Below are 25,877 nucleotides of genomic sequence, written 5' to 3'. Positions count from 1 at the left end.
TTTCATTGAAGTAAAATTTGTATTTCACTTGCTCAGAGAAGACTTCAGAAGCAAGATGGCTTGGCAGGTGATTCCTGTGTAGGTGTTTTTAAGAAACCAGAGTAATAGACTTCACTGGTAGCATAGCTAATTATCTAGGAATGAAATGGAAGTAGCAGCCAGTTTGCCCAAGTGGTGAGTGTATGGGGGATGTGAGAAAGACACTTGCATACGTGCTTTTGTAGAGCTCAAAACCAGTGTGGGACACGTAGTCTCAGAAGATTCATACCATACTTTTTTCATATTGACACTCAGTAAGGTCCCAAGTCAACTATTGAACTTAAAATGTTTATTATTGTTGGGATTTTGGTGAGGAAGAACACAAAAATAGCCGCATGTGTGGACTATGCCTTTTTAAATGTTTGTTTTAACGTAACTAGTAAAACTGATGGGTTTAGGTAGGATATGTTCCTACATAAAAAGATGGTTTTAAAGCGAGGCCATCTATTTTTGATAAAAGTAAGAAACATGCAAGTGTTATTTCAATCTGTTGCTAATGGCAGGGTTCACAAGCATTTGTGTCCTTATCCAAACCAGACCAGTAATGATTTGCTGATCACTACCATAGGGTGATGTCACTGATCACCAGTTCTAATTACAGTATAGTAACATGTATTGGCAAAAAATAAGCATGACAAAGAACTCATTTTCTATTATACTACATTTGCAGTTTTTACTGCAAAAATCCCACAAGGCAAAAGCAGTGTGTAACAACGGTATCACACTCAATTTCTGAAGCTGGTCCGGATCAGTGCCAGCATTGCAGGGGTCTGTCATGGAATTGTACATTGCTGGATAGGTTCAACCACTTCCAGCCATCGTCAACCCAGCCTGCAAGGCAAGAGGCACAGGCACCAGCTCTGTGTGGCAGCGCTCGGGGGGAGCAGTTCTGGAAGGAGAGGTTTTTCAAGATGGGTATGAAATTATTTCATTTGTATCAAAAGCAAAATGATGTCACAGCAGACTGTCCACTGGAAACTGAAGTCAGAGTACTGCTGGGTGCAGATGAGTAAGCTCTAACAGGATAGTTTAAACTGATCCTGACCCTTTACTCCTCTTTTCTTCCTTTACTCATTTTTCTCCTAACTGAGAGAAACACATCATTTGTTATAATTACATTAGGCCCTCAGAAATGACTCATCATATTATGGGCACCAGCAGAATTAACTATCATGAACAGAGGAAGTTTTTTTAACCCAAAATATATTGTTATATCTGAGTTATAAACCTTTGAAATGAAACTGATATTTTAAAAACTTGTAGTCTAGTAGTAGCAGTGGTATCTGCCTCTGTAACAAGAGCCAGAGCTACAAATAAAAATACTTGTTATTTTAAGTGATGTCAAACTTCTATAGTACCAATTTGAAAAACAAGCAAGACATTATTAGACATTGTCTTAAGGTTTGTCAGTTGAAAAACTCAAACACCATGAATGCAAAGGCTCCTCATCTGGAAAAAAGAAGTGTGTAAAATGAAAACCAAGTATATCATGTGCAGTGACAATATCTGAAAGACTTTGAATGGCTATGTGTGTGCATATATACATGCATAAGTGTATACTGTCTTTGCATAGATACTCACACATACAGAAGATACTATAGTACTTCAAATTTCCTTCCTTTTTCATACATAAAACTAATTGCAAATTATTTCTTTTTGTTCTTCTCACAGCTGAATTTTTATTCCTCTTGTGGGGTGTTTATCTCTGCTATGCAGTGCGGACAGTCCCATCAGCATTTCATGAGCCACGTTATATGGCTGTTGCAGTTCACAATGAGCTCATTATCTCTGCTATATTCCATACAATTAGGCAAGTGATCTGTAGATCTAGTAATTAACTATTTATCTTTCAGGTTTCATATGGTGCAACTTGAAATGGGTGACTGGGGTAGGATGCATAATGGGAGGTCTCATAAATATTTAATTCTGCAAATTAAGTGATTACTAAACTTAAAACTGTTCCTGTGGGATTCAAGAATGTGTACAACTTGGTAATTGTATAATTAGGGTTTTTTTCAGTATAGCTAGCTGATACATTCTTCGATCAAAGTTCAGTATGTATGATAAATCAGATATAGCAAAACTACTGTCTGTCTTCAGTCATCTGCATACAGCTCACTGGTTTGTATCCCTAAAAAAACAGCAGGTAAGAATGTTGGTTTACATGACTTTTCCCAGTGTGTAACAGACTGGCAAGGTGCAGCTGTATGTTAAGATAATTGTACTGGTTTGTGCATGAAGCATACTGTTCTATATGCTGACATAAAAAATTCTTAGGCATATGATTCTGTAACAGTAATATAAAGCATGTGTTTCTTATAAAGTTTATAATGAGCTCCACATTTTCATACTTGTAAATTATTAGAATAGTAACAAATAAATAAAGGTCTTTGCCAGAGCTACATGAAAATTACTATATATGCCTTTCCTACAGAGTATCCTGTAAAAATGAATTGGTCCTAGAAAATTCAAAATAGCAAGATAGCATGAATTTCATCTCATGCTGCAAGAGATTCTTATGACTTTCTTATGACATTCTTATGCCTTCCTTGACCTCCTGACAGACCGTATCTACTAAGATTTATTTTTTTTACATTACTCCATTGACAGTTTTCAAATACTCTTCTCTGTTCCTTCGTCTGTCTCTTGAAACTCACATTTCTCTCTGCCTTCTTGATGTTTGCTTCCACGAGGCATCATTTTTTCTGAGTAAACATCAGCAAAACAAATCTTTCATCTCTATTCCTTCCAGGTGCTCTTTTCCCCTATCATTGTTATAAAGTTCTATATTCATTGTTATAAAGTATTATAAAGCACTTTTCAGGCTTGCAACTTTTTGTTTCCTTCACCTTCTCCTAACCCCATATCTCAACATCCACATAACATACTCTCAAAATCTTCTTCTTTACTCCCTAACACAAACATCTGCAAAAATGTTTAAAATCTGTATTTGATGGAAGCATTTTTCTTTTCATTCCTGATAGACAAAAAATTCAGTTATAATACTTTCAAATTGATTATAACCAATATGATAGCCTCTCAGTCAAAATTTCCCCCCATTAATTAATGTTCCTAAACCATATTTTGGGGCATGTTAGAAGATACAGTTCAGTGCATTAGGAGAGCTATTATGTGGGCTGCAAGTTTCTTTCAACACTAGGACAGGATGAAAGTAATCTTGGATTAAAGAGGGGGGGAAAGGGGAAAATGTGACATTTTAATACATGCCTTATGAAGAAGACACAAAAGGGTTAGGTCTTTCAGTTTATCCTAGTGAGGGTCCTGTTCCTTCAGCCTAAGGTCTGCTGATTTTGTTCTTCCATCTTTTTAAAAAAGAATGTACATTTTGTATTGATTCTTTTCCCTCTGTCTGACACATGCTGGTTTGTTGAAGAAATATCATGTACTGTTTATGGATAGGAATGAATAAAATGCACTGGAAATACATGATCCCTTCTGAGATTATGTGCATTTCTGTGTATACAAGTCTTAACCCAGTCTCTTTGAAGTTCACATTTCCTTACTTTTTTTTTTGCTTCTGTCTTCCCTGCCAAGTTCTGGATGTAACTGAAAGAGTGGAAGTGGAAGACTCAAATTTATATGACATGTCTGAGTTGTCATGAAGTTGAAAGCACTGGAGTCTTGAAGGACACCCACTATTACAAGGCAGCCATCCAGTCTGAAAACTCCCAAAGCTCATATAAGATTGATGTGAGCACTAAATAAAACCTTGAACTGTTTGCGTTTTGTTTTCCTTTCAAGGTATTATTCCCATTTCAGAAACAGAGGATTCTTGATTGTCTTCAGATCAGCATAGCATTAAATTCCTGCATTGTTCTTTCTCTTGTATTACTGAGAAAGACAAAATTTATATGGAAAAAACCTCATTCAGATAGAAACCCCATCTCTGCTAGGTCTGAATGGCTACTACAAATGCTATTTTGCTTTCAGTGGTATGGCGTGGATACCTTAATCAGTCATGGTTTCATGCATAAAACAAGCAAAAAGCCTTCACAGAATTTGAGGATTGGAGCTGTTAAGGGTTAGCCAAATCTGGTGGGCATCAGGACCTGCGAGCTTTCTCCTGTCTCTGTCTGATGGATGTGGCTGCTGCTGTTTCCATTTGCAGGCCCAGCGTGGCTGAGCACATCCATCCACTACGTGCAGTCACACACAACACATGGCTGGCCACATGGACCAGCGCAGGTCCAACACGTACAGCCTGGTCCTGGTCCTCCTCTGCAGCTGATGATGCTCACTAATGAAACATGCACCCTGTGTAGGTTCACCAGCACACTACATTCACGGGTCCTTCCAATACGAGCACAGTCCTTAAGCCGATCTAGTATCCATCTTTGGGTTTGGGGCCCTGTAGCCAGTCATGGGCTGAGACCTTGGGTCTTCCCAGGTGCAGGTTTCCCACGTGCTGGCTAGTCCAGCCTGAAGTTTGCTCATGAATTGCACATACACACATGCACAACGTAGAAAGTGAGATCACACAGACGTTAGGAGAAGGATTTAATGAGAATATAGGAGATATTGCAGTGATCAGGTTCAGGGCTCAGTCACTAACAACTTGCTTACGTGTCACTAGCCCCTTTTATCCCCGCTTCTTTCCATGCTTATTCTTCCCCCATCTACCTTAGCCTCTCTCTGTCTCTATCTTGTCTTATCCCAAATAAACAACAAACCCCACATTACTTTTTTCCTGTTGGTCTCAGTTTTGCTACATCTGTACTCAAATTTGGTATTTCTGATATCATTAGCTAGGTAATCACAGCCTTATATGCTGTTACTGATTTGGTTACATCAGTACCACTGACCTTGCAAGTTCTGCTCCCCCAAAGGCTCCCAATGCTCCCTTCAATTACCTGTGAAGTTTGTCCATCTTTCAGATGACTTCCTATTAACCACCTGTGAAATCTTGCCATCCCTCACAGCATTGTCTGTAAATTTTGTTCACTTTTCACTCTGTTATTTGTTATATCCAGCAGTTTCTCATGTCATTTTCAATAGTTCTCATGTTGTGTTCAGTTAGCTAAACCTCAGGCCCAAGCCACCTCATATCCCTGCACACCTCAACAGCAACGTCTCTGTAAGAAATAATTATAATATTTTATTGTATTCATGAAACATTTCATTTACAAAGTGTTAAACAAGAAATGATGACTGTATTATTACAGCATCTAAGCCAGTGTTTCATGCCAGCCTATTTCTGTTAATAAAAGCTGCTGCAAAATGTACATCTGTGGACTTGGATAAGTTGCAAATGTCATTTCTATCTGAATGATTTTTGTAAACCTGCAAATTACAAGCCAGTGGCACATCCATTCATCCATTGCACTGCTTACCATTTCTATCTTTGGGAGCTCACTAAAGCAGATAAGCCAAACATGCTCCAGCTAGCTTTAACTGCAGCACTTGTTCTACCACTCTTTTAGAAAGCTCAGCAAGGAATTGCTTCATTTGGGAGGTTCAGCCACTTATTTCGTAGCATTCACAGGGCTCTTGGGCCCTGCAGTATCGAGCTGGGCGGTCCTGCAATCAAGACCGTTTCTCTGCTCCCTGCTAAAATGCATTTCAGTTCAGTTCTCTCTTTGATGGCTTATCAGCCACACTCTGTAGCTGTGATCTATGGACATCCTGTATTTTTGAAGTGCGCTGCAATTTATCATAGTACATGTGCTTACTTAACCTAAAATCATCCATTCAGATCCTTAATGTATGTAAACTTCCATAACTCAGTTCAGGCCAAAGAAGCTGTGACAATATAAACCATCCAAAAAACCCCAGCTAAATAGAGTGAGAATGATGGAATAAGCAATATCCTTTAAGGTCTGTTGTTTCTTCTTATATTTTGTTTTGGCTTGTTTTGTTGTTGGTTTTTTTTCTGAGTTGTTTTGAAATTGTGGTATGTAAGTAAAGTACATGGATGTAATTTTTAGTCTGTATGAAAGCAGTACAGAACAAAACCAGTTGCATTTGGCCTTTCAATTAAAAGAATCCTAAGGAATACTAAAAATGTTAAATGTAATGCACTGGAGAAAAGGCAGTGAATTGCAACCCTGAATTCTATTTTCAGATTCATTCTTGCTTCAAGACTTCAGTCTGACTGGATGCTGATGCTGTTCTTTGCACACACACACTTGACTGTGACAGTCACTGTTGGGCTACTTCTGATCCCTAAGGTATACAAATCTCCTGTCTCTTCTCTTTTGCCAAGACCAAGGAAGATAAATGTTGTCACACAGAAGCAATGCTGTATAAAATTAGCAAGCAACTGATAGAAAAGGAAGATATAAAATTTGGCTATGTTGCCTAAAAAGCTGTATATTTTTTTATTTTAAAAACTCTTATACATTTTCAAAGATTCTTTCTTTCAGCTTTCCAAATTCCAGGGGTTTAAAGTACTTAAAATGTTGATGTGATCAATACAAGAAGGAAAGGAACCTGCCTAACGATGCTTATTTCAGGTATTTGGTTGACCATGCTGCTGCCAGAGTTAGCTGAGATCAGGCAAAGAGTTTAGGTGAGGGGATAGAAAGACTAGGATGAACTGCTAAATAAAACTGGAATGAGGAGCTTGGACTAGCCATGAGACAGAGAGGTTAGGATTTAAACCAGGCAGTTGTTACAGGCTGAAAAAGAAAAGCCCTTTGCAAGACAGAGCCTGGGACAGACATGGCCTATGGTACGGAGCCAGGTACGGTGCTGGGTAAGAAGATGAGTGTGTGTGGGACACGAGAAGATGGAGGACGACAGGAGGCAGGGAAGAGAATAGGCAGAGCTCGGAGCACTGCGGCACGCAGCCCGTCAGGCGCTGGGAGCGAAGCGACAATATGTCAGTCTCACCAGGGGCAGGAGAACCACCGGCAGCTCCACCTGTCTCTAGCAGCAGTCCACAGGATTTGAAGGGAGCACTCTTCTTAGACAGTACCTCAGCAGAGCAAATGATTTTATAATGGCTTTTGAAAGGACCAATAATGTTAATCAAGAAGTCAAGAGAACAGTAAAGGTGAAAGCTACATATGAAGGAAGGACACTAAGCAGTTCAAGTTAAGTTTCAGGTTAATGAAGCTGCTATTCCCATCTTTTGCCTATGTGTCAGAACAGGATATGCTGGTAACTGTCAAATATACATACATTAAATAGTCATAACAAGGGGACACACTGATGCAGCCTTAATACTGAATAACCTGGTTTTATTTTCAATTACTTTTCTGGTCTTTAGCAATAATCTTACTATTTTCTATTTTATATTCATATACTTTATCGCATATCTTCAAAGATGTCTTTCTAGACTAATCTAGAAAATTTGTTGACCTTTCTGAAGCTGACTCATAACTACCGATCAACATTTTCATTTTTAGCTTATTAACTGTGTAACACTACACAGACTTTTCTTCCAGCATGACAAAGAATTCAGGGAATTAAGAGAAGATTCACAAGGTTTAATTCCATTCAGAAAGTTCTGAGGCCAGATGACTGTGTGGACAATAGTAACTACAGATGAGTGAATCAATATGGACAAATAAATAGCTGACAACCTCTCTCTCCAACTCTTGATCTAAGCATTTGCTAAAACTTAGAGAGATTAACTTGTCTCCATTTTTTATTTGTTTCCTTCTTTTTTTTCTCTTGTTTTTTTGCTACCTCATCTCTTCCTTTTCAGTGTTAGGATCTAAAATGGGAGAATTGCTTTCTGCAGGATTATTCAACAGTATGGAATATAAAATACAGTCTTACAGTTTTAGCAGCCTAATTGGGAATACTGGCTGAAAGTCTATTTCTGTACTAGCTTAATTTAAATGCAATTTAAAGAGGTTCAAATAAGCATCAAAATAAGTGGGGTTTTTTTCCTTATGCAAATCTCTAAGATTTACCAAGTTAAGCCATCATTAATAAGAGTTCCTGCCATACAATACTGATATTCTATAGGACACTACTTATGCCAATGATGCCTATAGCTAGTATTTTGAGTTCAGAAAATCACATGAAATCCATAGAAGGATCATTGTGCCATAAAAACTGTTGATGTAAACTCTTACAGTGATGTTGAAGTAAACTTTTGCACTGATGGCAACATCTTTTTTATGAATACTTATTGCAGTTTTCACATTCAAGCAATAACCCAAGAGATGATATAGCTACAGAAGCTTATGAAGATGAGCTTGATATGGGTCGATCTGGATCCTATCTGAACAGCAGTATCAATTCAGCATGGAGTGAACATAGTTTGGATCCTGAAGATATTCGGGTATATATAACTTATTTAAATAGCATTTATTTTCAAGAACAACACTTTTTCCTACAAGTAAACTCTGAATTGCATCCATTTGACTTTTTTTGCAGATATCAGCTGAAACAGGCCAGCTTAGGTCTCTCAATGATTGTGGTATCAAGTCATGTAAAATCTCATGGAAAATATTCACTAGTGTAAAGAGAAGCTGCATTACTAGTTGTAGTAGAAATCATACTGGAGGCTAAAGAGGAGGAAGAGCTGTTTATCAGTTTACATAGGCTCTTTGAATTATCTTGAAGAGCAAACAGGATTTGCTGTCACTGTGTTTAGTCATTTGTATGTAACATACACATAACTATATAACATCAAATTTAAAAAACACATGATTAACAGAAAAAAATACTTTATTCCTATCTTACATGATAAAAAGGCTTGTGTTCCCAGAATAAAGAATAGCTACAGAGTTCAGCAGGAAAGCATACACCACAGCATTGTGAAATCTGAAACATACAGCATGAATGTATATGAATTGTGCATGCTGTATGATGCACAGCTGTGGAAGGTAACATGTTTGTGCATGAGCGTTGAACTTATTTTTGAAGTGGAAAAAAATGGCATCCAAGTTGATGGAGAAATGGCATATTCAAAAATTAGAAAAGACAGTAAAGTAAGTTTAATGCCGTTTTTAGAGCAATGGGTAATGCATTCATCAGGCTGCTTGTTAGACCAGACTTGCTCTGTACATACTAGTTTTGCCATTCACTTTGCTTTGCAGGATGAGTTGAAGAAACTATATGCCCAGCTTGAAATCTATAAAAGGAAAAAGATGATTGCTAATAACCCACATCTCCAGAAAAAAAGGTGCTCTAAAAAGGGCTTGGGGCGCTCAATAATGCGACGTATTACAGAAATCCCCGAGACCGTCACCAGGCAGTGCTCCAGGGACGAGAAGGACCTGATGGAGCACAGTGCTGTGAAGAATATGGCCACACTGAGGAAAAACCCACAGGATTCCACGAGTTCTGCAAAGCCAAAAGAAGATACTTTGAAAAACAGAGTCTTTTCCTTAAAAAAGTCCCACAGCACTTATGATCATGTTAGGGATCAAACAGAAGAACCGAATAGCTTAACTACAGAAAGCACAGAAGTTATAGCTACTGAGAATTCGCTTCTGGACTCCTTGAATGGTAACAAATTAACCAAAAACGCTCCTGAAAAAGTTGAAGCTGTCTCTACTGAATCGGTCCCTTTGGTGTGCAAATCAGTAAGTGCACATAACTTAAGTGCCGACAAGAAGCCTCTGCATCCAAGAACATCTGTGTTACAAAAATCCCTCAGTGTTATTGCTAGTGCCAAGGAAAAGACTCTGGGACTAACGGGTAAAACACAAAGTCTAGAAGAAAGCACTAAATCTCATAAATCTCAGCAGAAGGGTAAGGAGGCCAGCAAAAAGCACTCAGCCTCCGATAAAGGGGAACATAAGGATTCCCACCGGAAAAACTCTACCCACTCTGAGGAAACAAAGAAAACCCATAAATCTGGAATTATGAAACAGCAAAGGGTTAGTCAAACACCTGCAAATCCAGACACAGGCCCAGGTAAGTCTCTGCACAAGGACAATTTCAACATAGGAGAAGTTTGTCCTTGGGAGATATACGACCAAACTCCTGGTCCTGTGCCTTCTGACTCTAAAGTTCAAAAACATGTGTCTATTGCTTCCTCAGAGCCAGAGAAAAACCACCCTTCCCAGCCAAAGGTGAAGACTCATCATAAGCTGAAGACACCTGAGGGGTATCAACAGTCAAATCAAAAGAGCCCAGAGAAGGTGGAGGCACCCACTCGGGAGACACAGGAGCAGCAGGTCTTTGAAAATGAGAAAAAACAGTCAAATTCCAAGTCCCAGGTTTCTCCTGGGCTGAAGTGTGAGAATGTTAATAGATATACACCCAATACCTGTGCTGGGGAGCGGGAGGAGCTACCCCAGAAAGCACCAGAAAAGGAAAACCTCAATAAATTGGCAGAACAGAAAAAAAATGCCTCTTGCGAGGGAAATGTGCTTTCATCTGACTCCCATAAGCCAAGTAGTTACTTACAGCAACCTTTAGCATCTCGAGCTGAAGTCTGCCCTTGGGAGTATGATACACCAGATTTACCAAATGCAGAAAGAAGTGTAGCTTTATCAAACACCTCTGCTATAAGTGCAAATAAAACAGCAACACCTCGAAAATAAAGAGGCTTTTGGACTGAGGAGAGTAGCAACATTGAGAAGAAAGACAACAGGAAAGACAGAGGGGACTTAGGCCAAAAGGATCTGAAAATTCCTAAGGAGCATCACTTAAATTAAGGGAATCAGCACTACAAATAAGTAGGAGTTAAGCAAAGCAAATTATCATTAATGTTGTTATTATTTATTTGTTGAGTGCCAACAATGTCATTAGCAGTGCCCAGAATATGGTCCCTGCTCCAAGGATTTTACTGTGTCAATGAAAGAAACCTGCCTTTGTGAAATCACTTCTCTTTTAAAAGAAAAAAAAATGGTGGTAACAAACGCACAGTGTAGATCTTAACTGAATTATTTCTGAATGCCACAACCGGCTTTAGCTTGCCCTTGGGACTTTAAAGATCCAGCAGAAGTAGGGCACAGAAAATGTCCTGATGGCAAAAAGGGGTATCAATGAGCAGCTTATTAAAATGACGACTTTTCACTTTACGTATTTAATCTAGATAGCACTGCTAACTCAATGCATCCCAAAAATACATTTTATATAATGATTGCTCTCATTTTCTTATTACTGTGTGTTTAAGTACATTGTTGTGTCTCATATTAAAGCATTCCAGATTGTATAATTTTTGCAAATAACTCTGATATTATGTGACACAACAACACATTTATGCAATCTGCAGATACTTTCTTCTAATTGCAAGTTAAAATACCTGCTGTAGACTTTTTTGTTTATATATAGAATTGCAGTAATCTTTCACTGGCTATGGAAGCCGTAATTCATATTGGGAAATTCCTTTGGGCTTTGGAGATTTTTTTTTTCCTTTCCTGTGATTTATATAGTGAATTTTTTTGTTTACTCTCTGTTATTTAAATTTATAGTTTGATACTGTATTATTCAGGGGTTTTATACGCCGTAAGTTACTTGTTATGCACTTCCCTGTTAATGCTTATAGACTTTGTTAATAGTGGAAATTCAGTCGTCTTAGCTGCATATTCTGGTAAATCTTAGGACAACTTATCTGTTGTTTGTTACTAATCAGAAAATATCATCTAGCAAACCAGAATTCTTGCTTTAAACATCGATGGTGATGATCTTGTTCAGTATTGCATACTGAGCATATCCTGCTAAATAAGACAAGCAAGAATGACAACAAATATACCCCAGAAATGATCGCCTGTTTTACTAAAACCAGACAGCTCTGGGAAATGTATTAGCTAGCTCATATAGAACAACAGTGCACCGTTTATCCCTGTTGGCAAGCCTCCAAAATTTGGCCTCTGGAGTGAAGAGAGAAGTCCAAAATATTACTCTTCCCCCATATATGCAATTGTAAGAGATAGTGGGAATGGAAATAATGGCATCTCTCTCCCACTCTCCAAAATGCTTTGATTTTTTTTTTTTTAATTTATTTATACGTACATTTACAGTGAAAGTGTTTAATACAGTGCTAATTTTCAGTAATAGCTACAGTCCTCATCGTGCATATAAGCTTTATTCATAGATGGCCCATTCACAACTATGAGTCTTAGTGATGGTTCACCATCCGGGCCTGAGGACGTATTGTAAAGATTGAGGAGTATCACTAATAATAAAAAACCCTCAGCCATCTAAATGCAGTACCAGTAAAGTGCTATTCACTAGAATCGGCTATACATACAGTACTCCAAAACAAAGACAGCTCAGTCCTAAAGAACTTGTGCAATTTGAGAGAAGTGATGGGATTCAGTGGAAGAACATGAAATAAGGATGATTGAATAGAATGTGTTGTTTAATATATATATAATATATATAAAAATAGATATTTATATATGTTTAATATATATATAAAATGTCATATCTAATACACACATGCACATACACGTATGTAGTATAAACTGATTTTTGTGGCATCATAGAAAAAGTGGCTTAAGATTAAATGCAATGAGCAGGGGGACTTGACAAGCTGGGCATGAGGAGAACTTCTTTAGTCCTTTAAAAAGGACAGGAGTCTATGGGCATGTCTACACTGACAGATCAAGATGGATCTGATCTTCGTACTGCCTCTGCTAAGCCCAAACCTGGAACATGCCGACATCTGAGCCAGCTGGGGACAAGTTGGCTCAGGTCTTAGTGCTGTCTAAACATATTGGCCTCACTCATAAATTCTGCTCATTAGCTCCAGATTAAAGTGGCCAAACTGCCCCAACAAACATGGTTAGCCTGGATGGTGCTCGGTTCCACCATGGGGACATGCTGACTTAGGTCTACCCTGGGCTTGTCTGACTCTCCCACCCCTCTTTTGTAGGGTGTAGTTATGGCCTAGGAGAAAACGGTCTTTGTCTTCAACACACATCTTCTGGCCGGGACCCTTGCAACCCAGAATCCCTGTTCGTCTGTGAAAGGGAGTCAGGCATCTGAGCCTGGCTGCTTTGGACATCTGTGCACCCACTTTGCACACACAGTGCCAGTGGCATCCTACGTCCAGCCCAAATCCAGCTCTCTGCTTGGTGTGGAGAAGAGCTGAGGTTAGACCTGGTGTGCCCAGATTCTCCCCTGCCAGCCCCAGACACTCATGCGATTTGTCAGGATTTGATCAGCTCTTCAGAGAGAAAGTAACCCTAAATTTCCCTGCATGGGAAGAAGTCCATCCTGGGCACAGAGCTTGCTGGGAGTCTTCCAGGAGCACGCTGACCCTGTGTGCAGGGAGATGCACAACTTTAAACCTGCTGAGTATGGTGACCACCTCGTGCCTCTCCTACTCCTCAAGGGAGGTTCTGCAGCCCATCTCAGCAGTGGTTTGTGTGAACAGGGGACAACCTGTGGCAGGTTGCCCCGACTCACTAATGGGAGTCAGCGCTTTGTTGGAGCCAGGCACTGAGGTTAGAAGTGGGCATCCATGGAGTGGTCATGAGAGGTGCCCTCGCTCGTCTTGCCCTCCATCCTTTACTTCAGGGCCGAGCGAGAAGACGCTGCCCCTGCCCTGCTCTGCAGCAGCCATGTCGGGGTGCAACGTGCACCACGGGTGAGGGGATCCACATCAGCAAAGTGTCCACACGGTACCACTGCCCCTTGCATCACTGGCAGGATGAAGCCCTTCATGCATGACTGTATCTGTGCTACCACTATCTATCTACAATTCCTTGCTCGTTTTCTTTTCCCTTTCTTTCTTTCTTAAAAGATAACTTCATTAGAAACATGGAAACAAAGCCCATTCCTTGGCTGGTGTAAAACAGCCCAGCTGCACAGCAAGCAAAAGAATGATGGCTGATTTACCAGGGAAGGTACTGGCTTGTGTATTCTTGTTTGGTTTTGTTTTCTTTCATCCTGACCCTTTCCCTCACTTCTTAAAAAATGTCTGTTATGGTTCTTTAGGCGTCTTGTAGTCACATCTCCTAAGACTGATACAATTGGCGAACTTTCATTTAGAAAGCAAGAAAGCTTTCCCCAGTTTATTTAGCAACCGATATTTGGGCTACAGATTCAATTGGGACTTTAAATTATGTCACACCTAAGAAAATGAGGGGCCAAACTTCACACAACTCTTCTATTTCACTATGATGCTGCTAGAAACATTGCTTAATGAAGACATACTAAGTTAGACATAAATAATGTTCTGTATTTCATAGATTTTTCTCCACCAGCATATATTGGCTAGATTGCTTAGTTGTCTTTTTCTGGAGTTTCATTGTCATTATTCAGCCAAGAGAAGTGCAACTCTAGAATTAAGATGTTTTCTAGCAGATCTGTTAAGAGAAAGATAATAAACACTAAGGTCACAAACATTTGCTAGGTTGTCCTTTTAAATGCATGTGCAAGCTGCATTTCTCCTTTATTTCTAAGCCATTGTTTATAAATTAGATTTATACCAATCTTATTAGACTTGTATAATTTATGCAAGATTATACGCTTTAAAATATAAATCAGTACACACCTATCATCAGCTTTGGTGGCATCATAGACCTGAAACTGGACAATACTTTTATATTTGCTCTCCTTAGGCTTTTGCATGCATATGACAACAGGCAGGCCTGAGAAAACACTGCCTTTTGACTTTTAACATTTTAGCTACTCCAAGTTGTAGAGTATATAAAGCTGTAAGTCTCTTCACTTTACAATGTGGTTCTTATAACAATGTTATCTGGCAACCAACAGCATCCACCATGAAATACTTGATAGATTTATGTTGTAATGTGTTGCAGCATGTAAATAATGTAACTTCTCTGCAATAAAGCACATTTATATGAAATCTGTCTGCAGGCTTTTGTGTCGTGATTTTTCTGAAGTCATTACTGATCCAAACTAAACAGGTTTCTCATTAAACTTGTAAAATAACTAATAATGAGTTTTACAGCTTATATGATCTTATCACGTCAGCATTTTCTGAATTTTCCTCATATTTTCTTGACATCAACCTTTAGACTAGATGTGTACTGTGTTCAGGATTTCAGGTTAAGGAAATAGCTGTAGTGGCTGCAATTCTGAGATCAAAACTGTAGGGTCCATGCTATATTCTCCTGAATTTAATGGCAAATAGAATGTTAGAACATATTAGGAAATAAATAGATAGCATGTCATGATGTAATTGTAAAATCCTATAGCTCATCTGTACTACACGTGTGCGTGCCTGGATTCCTCATCTGGAATATGTCTAACAGACATAGAAAAGGTACAAGGAATGGTAACAAAGATGATCAGAGACAGAGAATGGCTGCGATGTATGGGGTGACTAAATGAACTGCAACCTGTTTAGCTTGGGAGAGAGATGACTGAGAGAGGGGTGAGACCTATATAAAATTACAAATGGTCTGAAGGTAATTAGGAAATTGGTATTTGCTGGGTTTTGTCATGCGGGAACTACAGAACACTCAGGGTGGCCATCATGCAGCAGTTTAAAACAAATGAAGTTTTCTGCTACATATGGCATAACTAAATTGTGGAGCTCATTTTCAGATTGCTGTGGATATCATGAGTTCAAAAACCATTGGAGGGGCCACGGAAGAGAAATCCATCAAGATCCCTGAACATGGTGGATACGAAACTCTTAAGTCCCTAATCTGTAGGTGGCTGATAAGTAGGAGAATTGTCTTTGCATAATTACCCAGTTTTCTTTCCATAATCGCCCACTGCTGGTTCTGGTGCTAGATGAGCATTTCCAGCACAACCTTTGTATGTTCTTATGTCTGCATGAATACAGATAGTTAGGCTCTATTAGTTTATTTTCTGTTGTTATCCCTGTTTTTTTTTAATGACCCTTTTTGATGTAGGAGTTCTGGTAGGTTCTTGCACAAGCATATATATATATATATTTACATATATTCACTTGTCCCTTTCCCAGTGCCTCCTGGGTTGAAATGCTGCTGTCTGGGTAACCAGTCTGAGTCATGGTATCAGGTATAATGGGGACATGAGGGGGAGAGAAGGGGAAGGGAATTAATTACGTTCAGTAAATGAACTATGTACAAGTCCTCTGCAAGCAAGAAGTCCAGATATGAGTAAAATAAGGCCTGGAGATTTTCCTCTGAACCACTTCATGGGGCTCAGCTCAAACCTAGGGCAGCTTTGCTCTCTCAGGCACAGGGTGTCAAAAGTAATAGTGGCCTTCTGAGCTCCACTTCTGACATTTTCACAGCTTTTAAGAAGTGAGGGAATGATTTCCAAAGTTCTGTGGCTTTGAAAATCATCAACAGCTGTATTTTCCAATACCCTCTTGCTTCTCCTATTATAAAATATATTTCAGCCGAGAGGCAACTGTGGCTGCGCCTGCCCACCCATGAGAAGCTGGAGGGGTGGGGTCCCACCAGCAGCTTACTGGCACCCACGGGGAGGGTATCAAGAAGACAGAGATGGGCTCTTCACAGTGGTGCATGGTTGGAGGAAGAGAGACAAGGGGCATAAATGAAAACAAGAGAGGCTCAGGTGGAATATTCAGAAAACTTTTTCACCATGAGAAGTCAAGCAGTGGAGAAGGTTACCCAGAGGCTGTGCAGTTCCCATCCTTGGAGCTTTTCATGCACCAATTGGATAAAGCCCTGATCTTGTAGCTGAACTTGCTTTGAGCAGCAGGTTGGACTGGAGACCTCCCGAGGTCCTGTCTGAATGGTGCTATCATCCTGTCAACAGTGTTCACTGCTAGAACATGCTCTTCACATCATTCGTTTGAAAGCCTGCAGATGGATACCCCAGGCAGCTTTGACTCCTGCCTAAGAGTACAGGACATGTAGTCATCTATACAATATGTAACTGTGGGCAAGCCCTCTTAACAAACACCAGCTGCTGTAATAGAAAGGCATTTTGCTTTTCTTATGATCCCCACAGTCCAGAGAGATCACAGTGACAAAGTGAAGAAGGAAATTACTTTGTTTAGAGCTGGTTGGGAAGAACAGTTTTAGCTGTCTGTGCTGAGTGAGTGCTTGAGCTGGTGAAGAGTTGAAAGAATGTCTTCTGCAAAAAAACCTCAAATCCTGAAAAAAGGATAATATTTTTCTCTAACATTTTGAGGATTTTTTAAACTGGTACTGGATTCTGAAGGAACCATTAAAGAAATTCTAAATTTGGGGCATTTTGTGAGTGCAGTTCTTCAAAATGCCAGTTGATTTGGTTCAGGGTTACAGGGCTGCATGCCTCCCTGCAGAGAAGTTATTTCAAGGTGAACACTTCTTTTTTGTCTTAACAAAATAGTATTTCTGACAGGTTGGAGTGGACTTTTTCCAACTCTAAAGGAGCTTTTTTCATCAACTTGAAATTAGCTTTAGCAATGCTAGAAATTTAGTAAAAGATATTGATTGTTTCACTTGGTTTGGCAGGCTGCCATCATGTTGCAATAGTCGATCTTCTGGTTCTTTAATACTTGGAAAATTGAACATTATCTCTCCATTTATGCAGGTGATTTTTCTTTTTTTTTTCATTTATTTATGAGTTAGCTCTTTTAGTCACTGAAAGTGTACAAACAAATCAAACACTGGACACTTTACCATCAAATTACTGGATTTTAGATTTCTGGATATTTGAGTTGCATCCAATTTTTCATTGTGTCAAAGCATGGAAAAACATTACATTGGACCCAAAATAGCCATATATTTTTGAAATGTGAATTTATGATCTTCTGTGTAATATAGATATACATATCTATATACAAGTGTACAGAATCATTATTACATCTCTGTAGCCGCAGAAGGCAAGGTTTTTCAGTAGATGGGTAACAGCCTCTAAAAGCAATTAAAAGAGAACATTGCTAAGGCTGCTTAATGGAAGTCTTCTAATGAAATTCAAACCACTGGGTGTCTTTCAGGTCTACCAGCATAAAATGTGTGCTAAATTAGGGCCTGCCTGCATGTTTGCTTCTTGGCTGCTGGGGAGATGTTCTGAGGCAAAGCAAATGCAGATGGCTCTCCAGTCCCACCATGGCATGGGCTGTCGTGCCCACATGTGCGACCTCTTGCTTTTCTGCTTGCTGTTGGCCTCCTGTGCCCCTACTTCATGATGGGGAATCATGGAGTAAATTTAAAAAACTGTATTTTGTTGATCTGCTTGGCAAACACCCATAATGGTGGCTTTCTGCTGTACTTTTTCCCCTGCTGCTGCACAAAAGTTGACAAGAGCAGTGGCAATGAGATGGGTTTGGATGTTGCAGGGTTGCCAGAGCAGGGCAGAGTGAGTCTTTTGGAGGCTGCCTGGATCTGTCTGGAGTTGAACACTATTAGCTGTACTGCTTGACAGATGATGTTGACAGGGAATTTAGACTGGCTGCAGTACTACAGATGAAAAACAGGTTGATTTGACATACCTCAGTGCTAAAAATAGTATCATATAATGATGTCTTTGTTCCATGAAGATTTTTTTGAAGCTGCAGGGTGGCAAGAGCTGTGTGGTTCCAAGGACACTTCACTAAGGAAAAATCACAGCAGCACTGGAGAAGACACCTGTCCAGCTCTGTTCCCACATCACGTTTTATGAGGTACTTGGCAAATGCACATGATTTGTGTAAGCTAGCAAAATTGGCTAGTGCTCCTTTGTAGGCAGTGTATTTTAATAGTTATGTTTCTACTCATTTTAATGCTTTTGTTTTATAATATTTCAATTTCCCTTTGTTGACAGCAGTTTTGTTACCTCTGTGATGGGTTTTTTTGATTGTTTTATAGGAACTCGCTACAAAACTTTGATTTGCATCTCAACTGCTCCATGGCAAGGCAAGCATTATACTCACAAATTTTTTTTGTGTTTGAAGTCAGAAGGCAATGGTTTCACAATTTATGGAATTTTCCTTCAGAAATAGTTAAATATTTTAAAATGCAACTTTGACTTTTTTTTTTCTGATTACTTTAATTATATATTCTGTTTTAATGACCAACAAAATTGCAATAATTAAGAACTGCTAGCAAGATGCTACATTCATTACTTTGTAAGTGTTATTTAGATGTATTTTTGCTTCTAGGATTCATGATTAATTGTAGATTGCAGTTGTGCACTGCATGACCTTTCCATTCCACTGTTTGTTGTCTACATTACAACTGGAATTGCAAAGTCATATGACAAAAATACAGTGCCTAGGTAGGGTTTGGGTTTTTTGGATTTGCCATCTCATCAGTGTATGACAAGCATTTTTACACAAAAGCGAAACTACTTGCTAAACCACTTGTTTTGATGTTTTATGCATTACCTTGTAAATTTAGATATTATTCTTCTTTCCTTGGGAACAACTTTATAATTCAATATAATGGACTAGCAGATAATAATAGAAAATCAATGAGATAAAACTGCATATTCTTTTTCTTTGTTAAACACATGATAGTGAAAATGTGAAAACCCTGGCATTTCTGGGGAAGAAAACAAAACAAAACAATGAGGATTTTGTTTATTTCCCATTCAGAACTGTTATTTTTAGTATTAAGGAGCTTAGAGAAAACTTTACTACATTTCTGATTGAGCACATACTGCCCTGTACATTCCGTCTATTTAAAATACTTGTGATTTCAGCTGAAACAAGTATGTATCTTGTAGTTCTTGGTCCAAACTCAATTGTTACTAGGGGTGCATTTGACCCAGTGGGGATGGATTTCAACAGAAGGTGCAGAAACCTCGTCTGCATATATTAAAGGTCCATGCCTGCAGATGACTGCATTTATATTAAGGCACCATTTTATGCTTTTCCTGATTTTACCTCACAGTAAATTGCCTTTCTGTGGAAGTAAATTATTTGGATATTGTTACTTCAAAAGTGTGTGCAGGTTTACAGTATCAGACAGGTAGGTTATGAAAGGAAATACATTTACACAAAACAAACAATGCAGTTTTTAGGGGCTATTCATGCAGAGTTCCTACTTTCCTCTGATTTTTTCTTGTCTCCTCACGTGGGAAACACATTTTCTAGTGTAACTTAATAAGACCCAAAAGAAGACTTAGAGGACAGGAGGTATCAAGTTAGAATGAGAGGCAAACTATTAGTTGGTTAATTCTTAGCATAGAAATTACTGATTTTCAAAGCCACCAGAAAAGGAGTTTAGTCTCCAGTCCTTTTTGAATTCAATGATTTCTTTGAAAACTCCAATCTGAGAGACTAGATTATTGTTTTTGATGATGTGATGAATCTTTACAAATGGCAGTAGCAAATCTGAAAAGTCAGTAAAGAGTCCATGCACTAGTACAACCGCTTGGAGAAACAGACTGATGCTAAGCCAGGTGGACTCTTGGCATGGGAAACTGTTTTGAACAGCACACAGGACTACACATTGACTATATCCAGAACAAATGCCTTTTGGACTACAGGGAATGAGTTATTAGAGCCAAACGGGAGAGAGGATGTGTTTGACAGCATAGACACCTTTTCACCAAGACTGGGATGGAGAGACCACAAGCTCATTTTAACTAGGCCACCGAACGAGCTGGCCCATGTTAAGTCAGGATCTGGTTCACATTCCTACCAGGGAAAGAGAAACTTACTGTCAGCAATCCACCTGACACAAAACAAAGCCTTCATCTTCCCCAGAGCTGCCACTGCCCGTTCACCTCCCTGCTTTGCAGCTGGTGGTCCCACCAGGTGCTTACTGCCCTTTGCCACCCTGCAGGTAGTACAAAAGATTCGCCTTTTCATTGGAAATGTCGCAGTGGCTTATGCTTGGTTTTGCTGTCTTTTCAGCCAGAGGCCAGAAGCATTGTGGTGCAAACTAAAGTGCTTTTCAGCTTTTTCTCCCAGCTGTTCAGCTTCCTTTGATCACCCAGAGTTACTTTCCCGAGCTCAAGTCCTGGGCAGGTGGCAGCACTATTATCCTCATCTTCTCCAAACATCCCACTTTATTTTTAAATCACATGCTACCACACAGACTAGAGCCTTCTTGGTAGAATACCTCCCCCCGCCCCAAACCAGAGATAGCTAGGACAAAGCCACACTCATTCATTTTTCTGCCTAGCTGTAAATTTCCAGTGTAATATTTGGCAAATCATTTAGGGGCAGATTTTTTTACATAGGCCTTAGTCTGGCTCACAGGCTCCCTGTGCCTTAATTTTTCATCATTGTGCGGGGATGACCTGACTACTTCCAAAAGATGGTAGGGAGAAGGATTCGATCAAAATCTTACTCCTCATAGCACTAAGAAACAGAAGCATGATAGTGCTCCTCACCTTTTATATGACAAGAAATTATATAGTGTTCAATGGCAGTAAAATGCATATTGATTCACAAAGTAGGTGATTATCAGCTTGCAAGTTATGGAAGCTTGGTTAATGTAAGCAATTTTTATACTATGTGAAATTTCCTCTTGGCTGTTTTATAATTTGCAGTTTTTCTTAGCAAAACAGATAAAACCCAGACAAACATGAAGTTGAAATGACCTGACCTTTTCCTACATTAAAGTTCTTGTAGTCTCCTGAGCTTTTCAAACGTTGGAAATGATTACTTGCTGGTTTTTAGCGTGGGCATCAGGAGTTCTCCAGAATTTCCCTTGCCCACCTGCACAGCTTCCTGGTGCTATCGTGGCATTCCTGTGTACACACGAAGAGCGCATCAGAAATCCTCCTACCTTCTCCAAATACTATCCAAATGTCATAGGGAAGGTCTTGGGTATTTGCGTCTCTGGTACATCTGGTACAGTTTTCTATGTCTGTTTAATTTCGGCAGCTCTTCATCTCTTTTCAATTCCATGGAGCCAGGTAAATTCAAAGAAATAATATCAAAGTCTGTTCCTCTTTACATCCTTAACTAAAATAGCTGGGATCTGTAAACAGACTCAGAGGAAAGGTAAGTTGTGGCATAATGTGGAGATCAAATCTGTCATGAGCAACCAGTTTATTTGTATTTAATGTCACTGTCACAATCTTCATTCATAGTAAACCCAGATCTTGAAGAAAGCTATAAGTGCCCTTCCTGATCCTCCTTTCTGGTGTTCTCTACTGATCTCCTTCAAGGACTGCATTTTATCCCCCTCTCTTCTCTTACAAAGAGTGATTGAAACGAGCTCGTTTACTAACATAGGCTCAGATGCACAGATGTTTCCTAGACTTGCCGCTTTATGTCTATAAGCCATGGCTGCAGATTTCTTTTATAATCCCTTTTGCATGCCTGATGTCCAGCTCTTGCTCAGCCTGATTAGAGCTCTTCTCCTTTAGTGGGATTTTTCAGCTCTATCCATTGCTTCCAAGTAGAACACTGAAAACAAGAGAGACTTAGAAGTACTAAGAATTTAGGTGTTTTCAAAAATCCTATTTACCCTGTCTCTCCTGTATGTTTCCTTGTCTTTGATTCTTAGCTCCTCCATCTTTGTCTGAGACACAGAAACTTTGTGTTACAGTTTTCCTCTGCCTTTTCCACTAGGCCTGCGCTTGAGCCTTTGCTAAACCTTTCTGGTTTTCCTAAACTTGCAGCTTCAAAACCATCTCAGTTAGCAAAGAATCATAGAACCACAGAATCATAGAATCATTTAGGTTGGAAAAGACCTGTAAGATCATCGAGTCCAACCATCAACCCAACACCACCATGTCCACTAGGACCACATGCTCCATCCTCACGTCCCAAACATTCATCACCCCTCACCTTGACTTTGGCTCTGAATTCTCTTCTCCGCTCTGACACGTGCATTTTGGTCCAGACACTGCTGCCCACTTGACTGAACCACCTGCTCTGCCTCGTCCCCCCCAGCCTTTCTGGATTCTCTGAGCAGCACAAGGCAGGAGTGGCAGTATCATTGCATCAATTTAGGTTGTGCCAGGCACTGTAAAAAAATGCACATACAAAAATAAGTGCTTCTATTTTTTTTTAGTCCTTACAGCCTAGGATGATGGGAAGATGAAGACAAAAGTGAAAGAGGAAGAGAGGTGACTGTCACGTGAGTATAATGAACACAGCACTGACAATAAAAATATTTATTCACCACTTCTCCAGCTATATTTGCCTATTAAGATATTGTTTAAGATTTGTTAAGAGTGTTTTCAGGCAAAAATATAAGAGAGATCAACATAATTTTAAAAGATGAAAATAATTCTGTTGACTAAACTAAAGTCTGCGTGTGTATCCATAGTGTTTCATGAACCACATGCTCTACAATAATGTAGGAAGACTCCATGCTTGTTTACATAAACTGCAAATTCTTAAGAGAATTTTATAGCTCCATTTTCTAGCTGCTTTGCTGACAGCTATCTAACAGTGTGCACGGACTGCTGCTTCTTTCTGGTCCATCTCCCAAAACCTTGATTTTCCTTTCTTAGGACCATGCTGGATTAGGATTTGCTTTGTTTAGAAAAAGCTGTTTCGGTGGCAGCTGGCTGTAAGCAGGGGCTGTAGTGCTAACAAATGAATTGCACTAAAGGACAAAGTCTTTGCTGCTGTTCTGTTGTACCTCCTGGATACATCTTTCAAGTGTCTTGGATTTTGAATTAAATGCTCCCTTATTATTATTACTACCAAGAGGAGGAGTCCTTTCACCTTGCTGCTGTTGTCCCTCTGCTGTGTGACACTGATGATACTGTTCATACAGTCTGGTTTTTCCAGCTCCATCTAATGACAAAGACTTCACTGTCTTGCTGATCCTAACCAGGCCAGGTTGGATGGGGCTTTGAGCAACGTGATCCCGTGGAAGGTGTCCCTGCCCATGGCAGGGGGGTTGGAACTAGATGATCTTTAAGGTCCCTTCCAACCTGAACCATTCTATCATTCGATCTATCATTCTATCAGATCAGCTTTCTGGCTGAGGCACTACCTGTCCCCCACTACTTTCTAGTGTATTTAATGTCTCACTCTCTGGAGTCTGTAGACAGGTTACATGCATGTTGTGTAAGTTAAGTTTTTGTTTAGCAAGTTGTCCATTTAACTGGACATTTTCTCTTGTATGCAGTCCCTTGCTTCTACATCGGACTGCTGTGGACAGTCTCCTCATACAGGATTTCCATGCTCCCTGAGTCTCTGTGGCAGACTTTGCTTCCTAAGGGGTGTATTGCAGTGGTTCAGCATTGCCAGGGAGGGATTCTGACCGTTTTGGTGGCTATGTGTACTGGCAACTTGGTCTTTCTGTTGCTTTGTGGTACCCAGCAGCAGATACTTTTGAGTGGGACTGTCTTGAATGAATCTCACTATGTGGAAATGTACATACGAGTCTTCTTTGGACCCTTGTATGGTTGATGTAGATTTATTCAGTATATTCACTGGAGTCGATGGTGTAATTCATTTCACACTAAAGACAATGCCTGTAGGAGGTCATTTAAATGGCACCCTAAAGTTGCCATCTTTCCATTTTCCAAGGGAGATTAGGATGACTAGCTCAGATTTAGAAGTATCCAAGATGTCTCATACTAGGTGAGATGTGGGATCCCACATAGGACGTGATTCATCCTATATTGTACATATTGGTACTGACAATGCCTTAGTCTTCTTTCCAGCCTCCCAACTTTTCATCTGGCAAGGATCATTCAAATACCTAATCTTACAGCATGGATGACTGTCTGAGTAAGGCAGAGCAGGCACAAGCCAGACAAAATCCTTCACTTTTAAGAATACGTAGTACTCATTAGTATTCAGTATAGAGTGGCAATGTATACAGAAATAATGTACTCCTTATCACTAAAAGGGCGCTGATCTGTTTTGATCTCTCCCAGGAGCTGAGCGGACATTTCATTAAGTTGAAGTGTCTCTTTGGTTATTGATCACTCTGTTTACTGTACACTTCGTATCGTTGCATGTTGTGTGTATACTCTCATTTGGTCCCTTGCACACAGCAAATGAATAACAGCCTACCATTGGGGGATCAACAAACCCTCATCAAGTCCAAACAATAATTATTCCATGCTCTCTGCAGCAGGGAAATTCTGTGCTTTCTGCAGTAAGAGATGTCTGAAGGAATAAAATGTAATTACAGTTCCACCTAGAGCTTGGTCAAGCTCCATCTGTTTTGCTGAGATGAACATTACAGCTACAAACTGTGCCAGGAGCTGATATGTAGGAGTCTGCCTGAGTTATCAACCTGTTGTCTGCTCCTTTCATGAGTGTGGTTCTCTTATTTAGTGGCAGTCTGATACGAAGCCTAGTGAAGCCACGGGGAGTTTTTCCACTGACTTAAGTAGGTTTAAATCAGGCCTTAAAATAAAAATCCTCTCTTTAGAAGACAGGATGTAACAGAATGGTGAGAAGCTGTGAGTGGCTTAATCATTACATTTACTCAGCTTTATGACTAATGCCTGTGTCAGTTAACAAGTTTTATTAACAATGTAGTGACCTTGAAAACTCTGTACATCTGACTAACTCATTCTCTTTCATGAGTAAGTAAGTGCGCTATGTATTGAACAAGGATGTAATTGAAATGATGTCATATAAAGTGACTTGAAGCTTAAAATGACTTAAATAATATATGGATTGCAATTTCACTTGAAACTGATATAGTTTTTAAACATTAAAAGAATACCTTAAATTACTGAAATTAAGGGTGGCAGCATAGTATCAGTATCAGGTGAAAGATAAGTGTATAGTGAGGTGAATATTGAGGCTATTAATCATAGGTATAAAGTGTTAGGTAGTACAGAATTATTCCAGCACTGGAAACTATTAAATGTGGATATGATGAATTTGGGGTCTATAATTTGCCAAGTTTGAAAATCTGTATGACAGTGAAAATGGATATCCATGAAGTGTAGGGACCGTAATGCTAATGTTGTGGCAGGTCATGCTTACTATGAAGTGGGGCTTGAAAGATGCTCCATACACAGGCAAGTGCAGAGAGCTGGACATAACTGCTGTACAGTTACGGGAAGTGGATGAGATTCACTGTATCAATGGTGAGGGTGCAAATGGTACATCATACGCCAACCCACTCAGAAATCTAACCACCCCTTCTTTCTGCCCCCAAAATGACACTTATCACTGAGCTAAATCGGCACATCTACTTGGCCATTTAAGTTTTTTCTCTTCCTCAGAAACT

General features: G+C 39.5%; 1 protein-coding gene across 1 annotated transcript in view; it reads left to right on the top strand.

Annotated features, from left to right (window-relative positions):
* Window positions 1-14,711, top strand: part of GPR158 (G protein-coupled receptor 158) — a 209,183-nt gene extending 194,472 nt beyond the window's left edge. Inside the window, exons 8-11 of the mRNA XM_075022456.1 lie at window positions 1,711-1,849; window positions 6,122-6,227; window positions 8,150-8,296; window positions 9,057-14,711. Of these exons, the coding sequence (XP_074878557.1) occupies window positions 1,711-1,849; window positions 6,122-6,227; window positions 8,150-8,296; window positions 9,057-10,511 (1,847 nt within the window). The 3' untranslated portion in view covers window positions 10,512-14,711. The remainder of the gene's footprint in view (window positions 1-1,710; window positions 1,850-6,121; window positions 6,228-8,149; window positions 8,297-9,056) is intronic.
* The last annotated feature ends 11,166 nt before the right edge of the window (window positions 14,712-25,877 follow it).

This window comes from Buteo buteo, chromosome 2, assembly GCF_964188355.1.
Source record: "Buteo buteo chromosome 2, bButBut1.hap1.1, whole genome shotgun sequence".
Lineage (NCBI taxonomy): Eukaryota > Metazoa > Chordata > Aves > Accipitriformes > Accipitridae > Buteo > Buteo buteo.
This window is presented reverse-complemented; position numbering and strand designations above follow the sequence as displayed.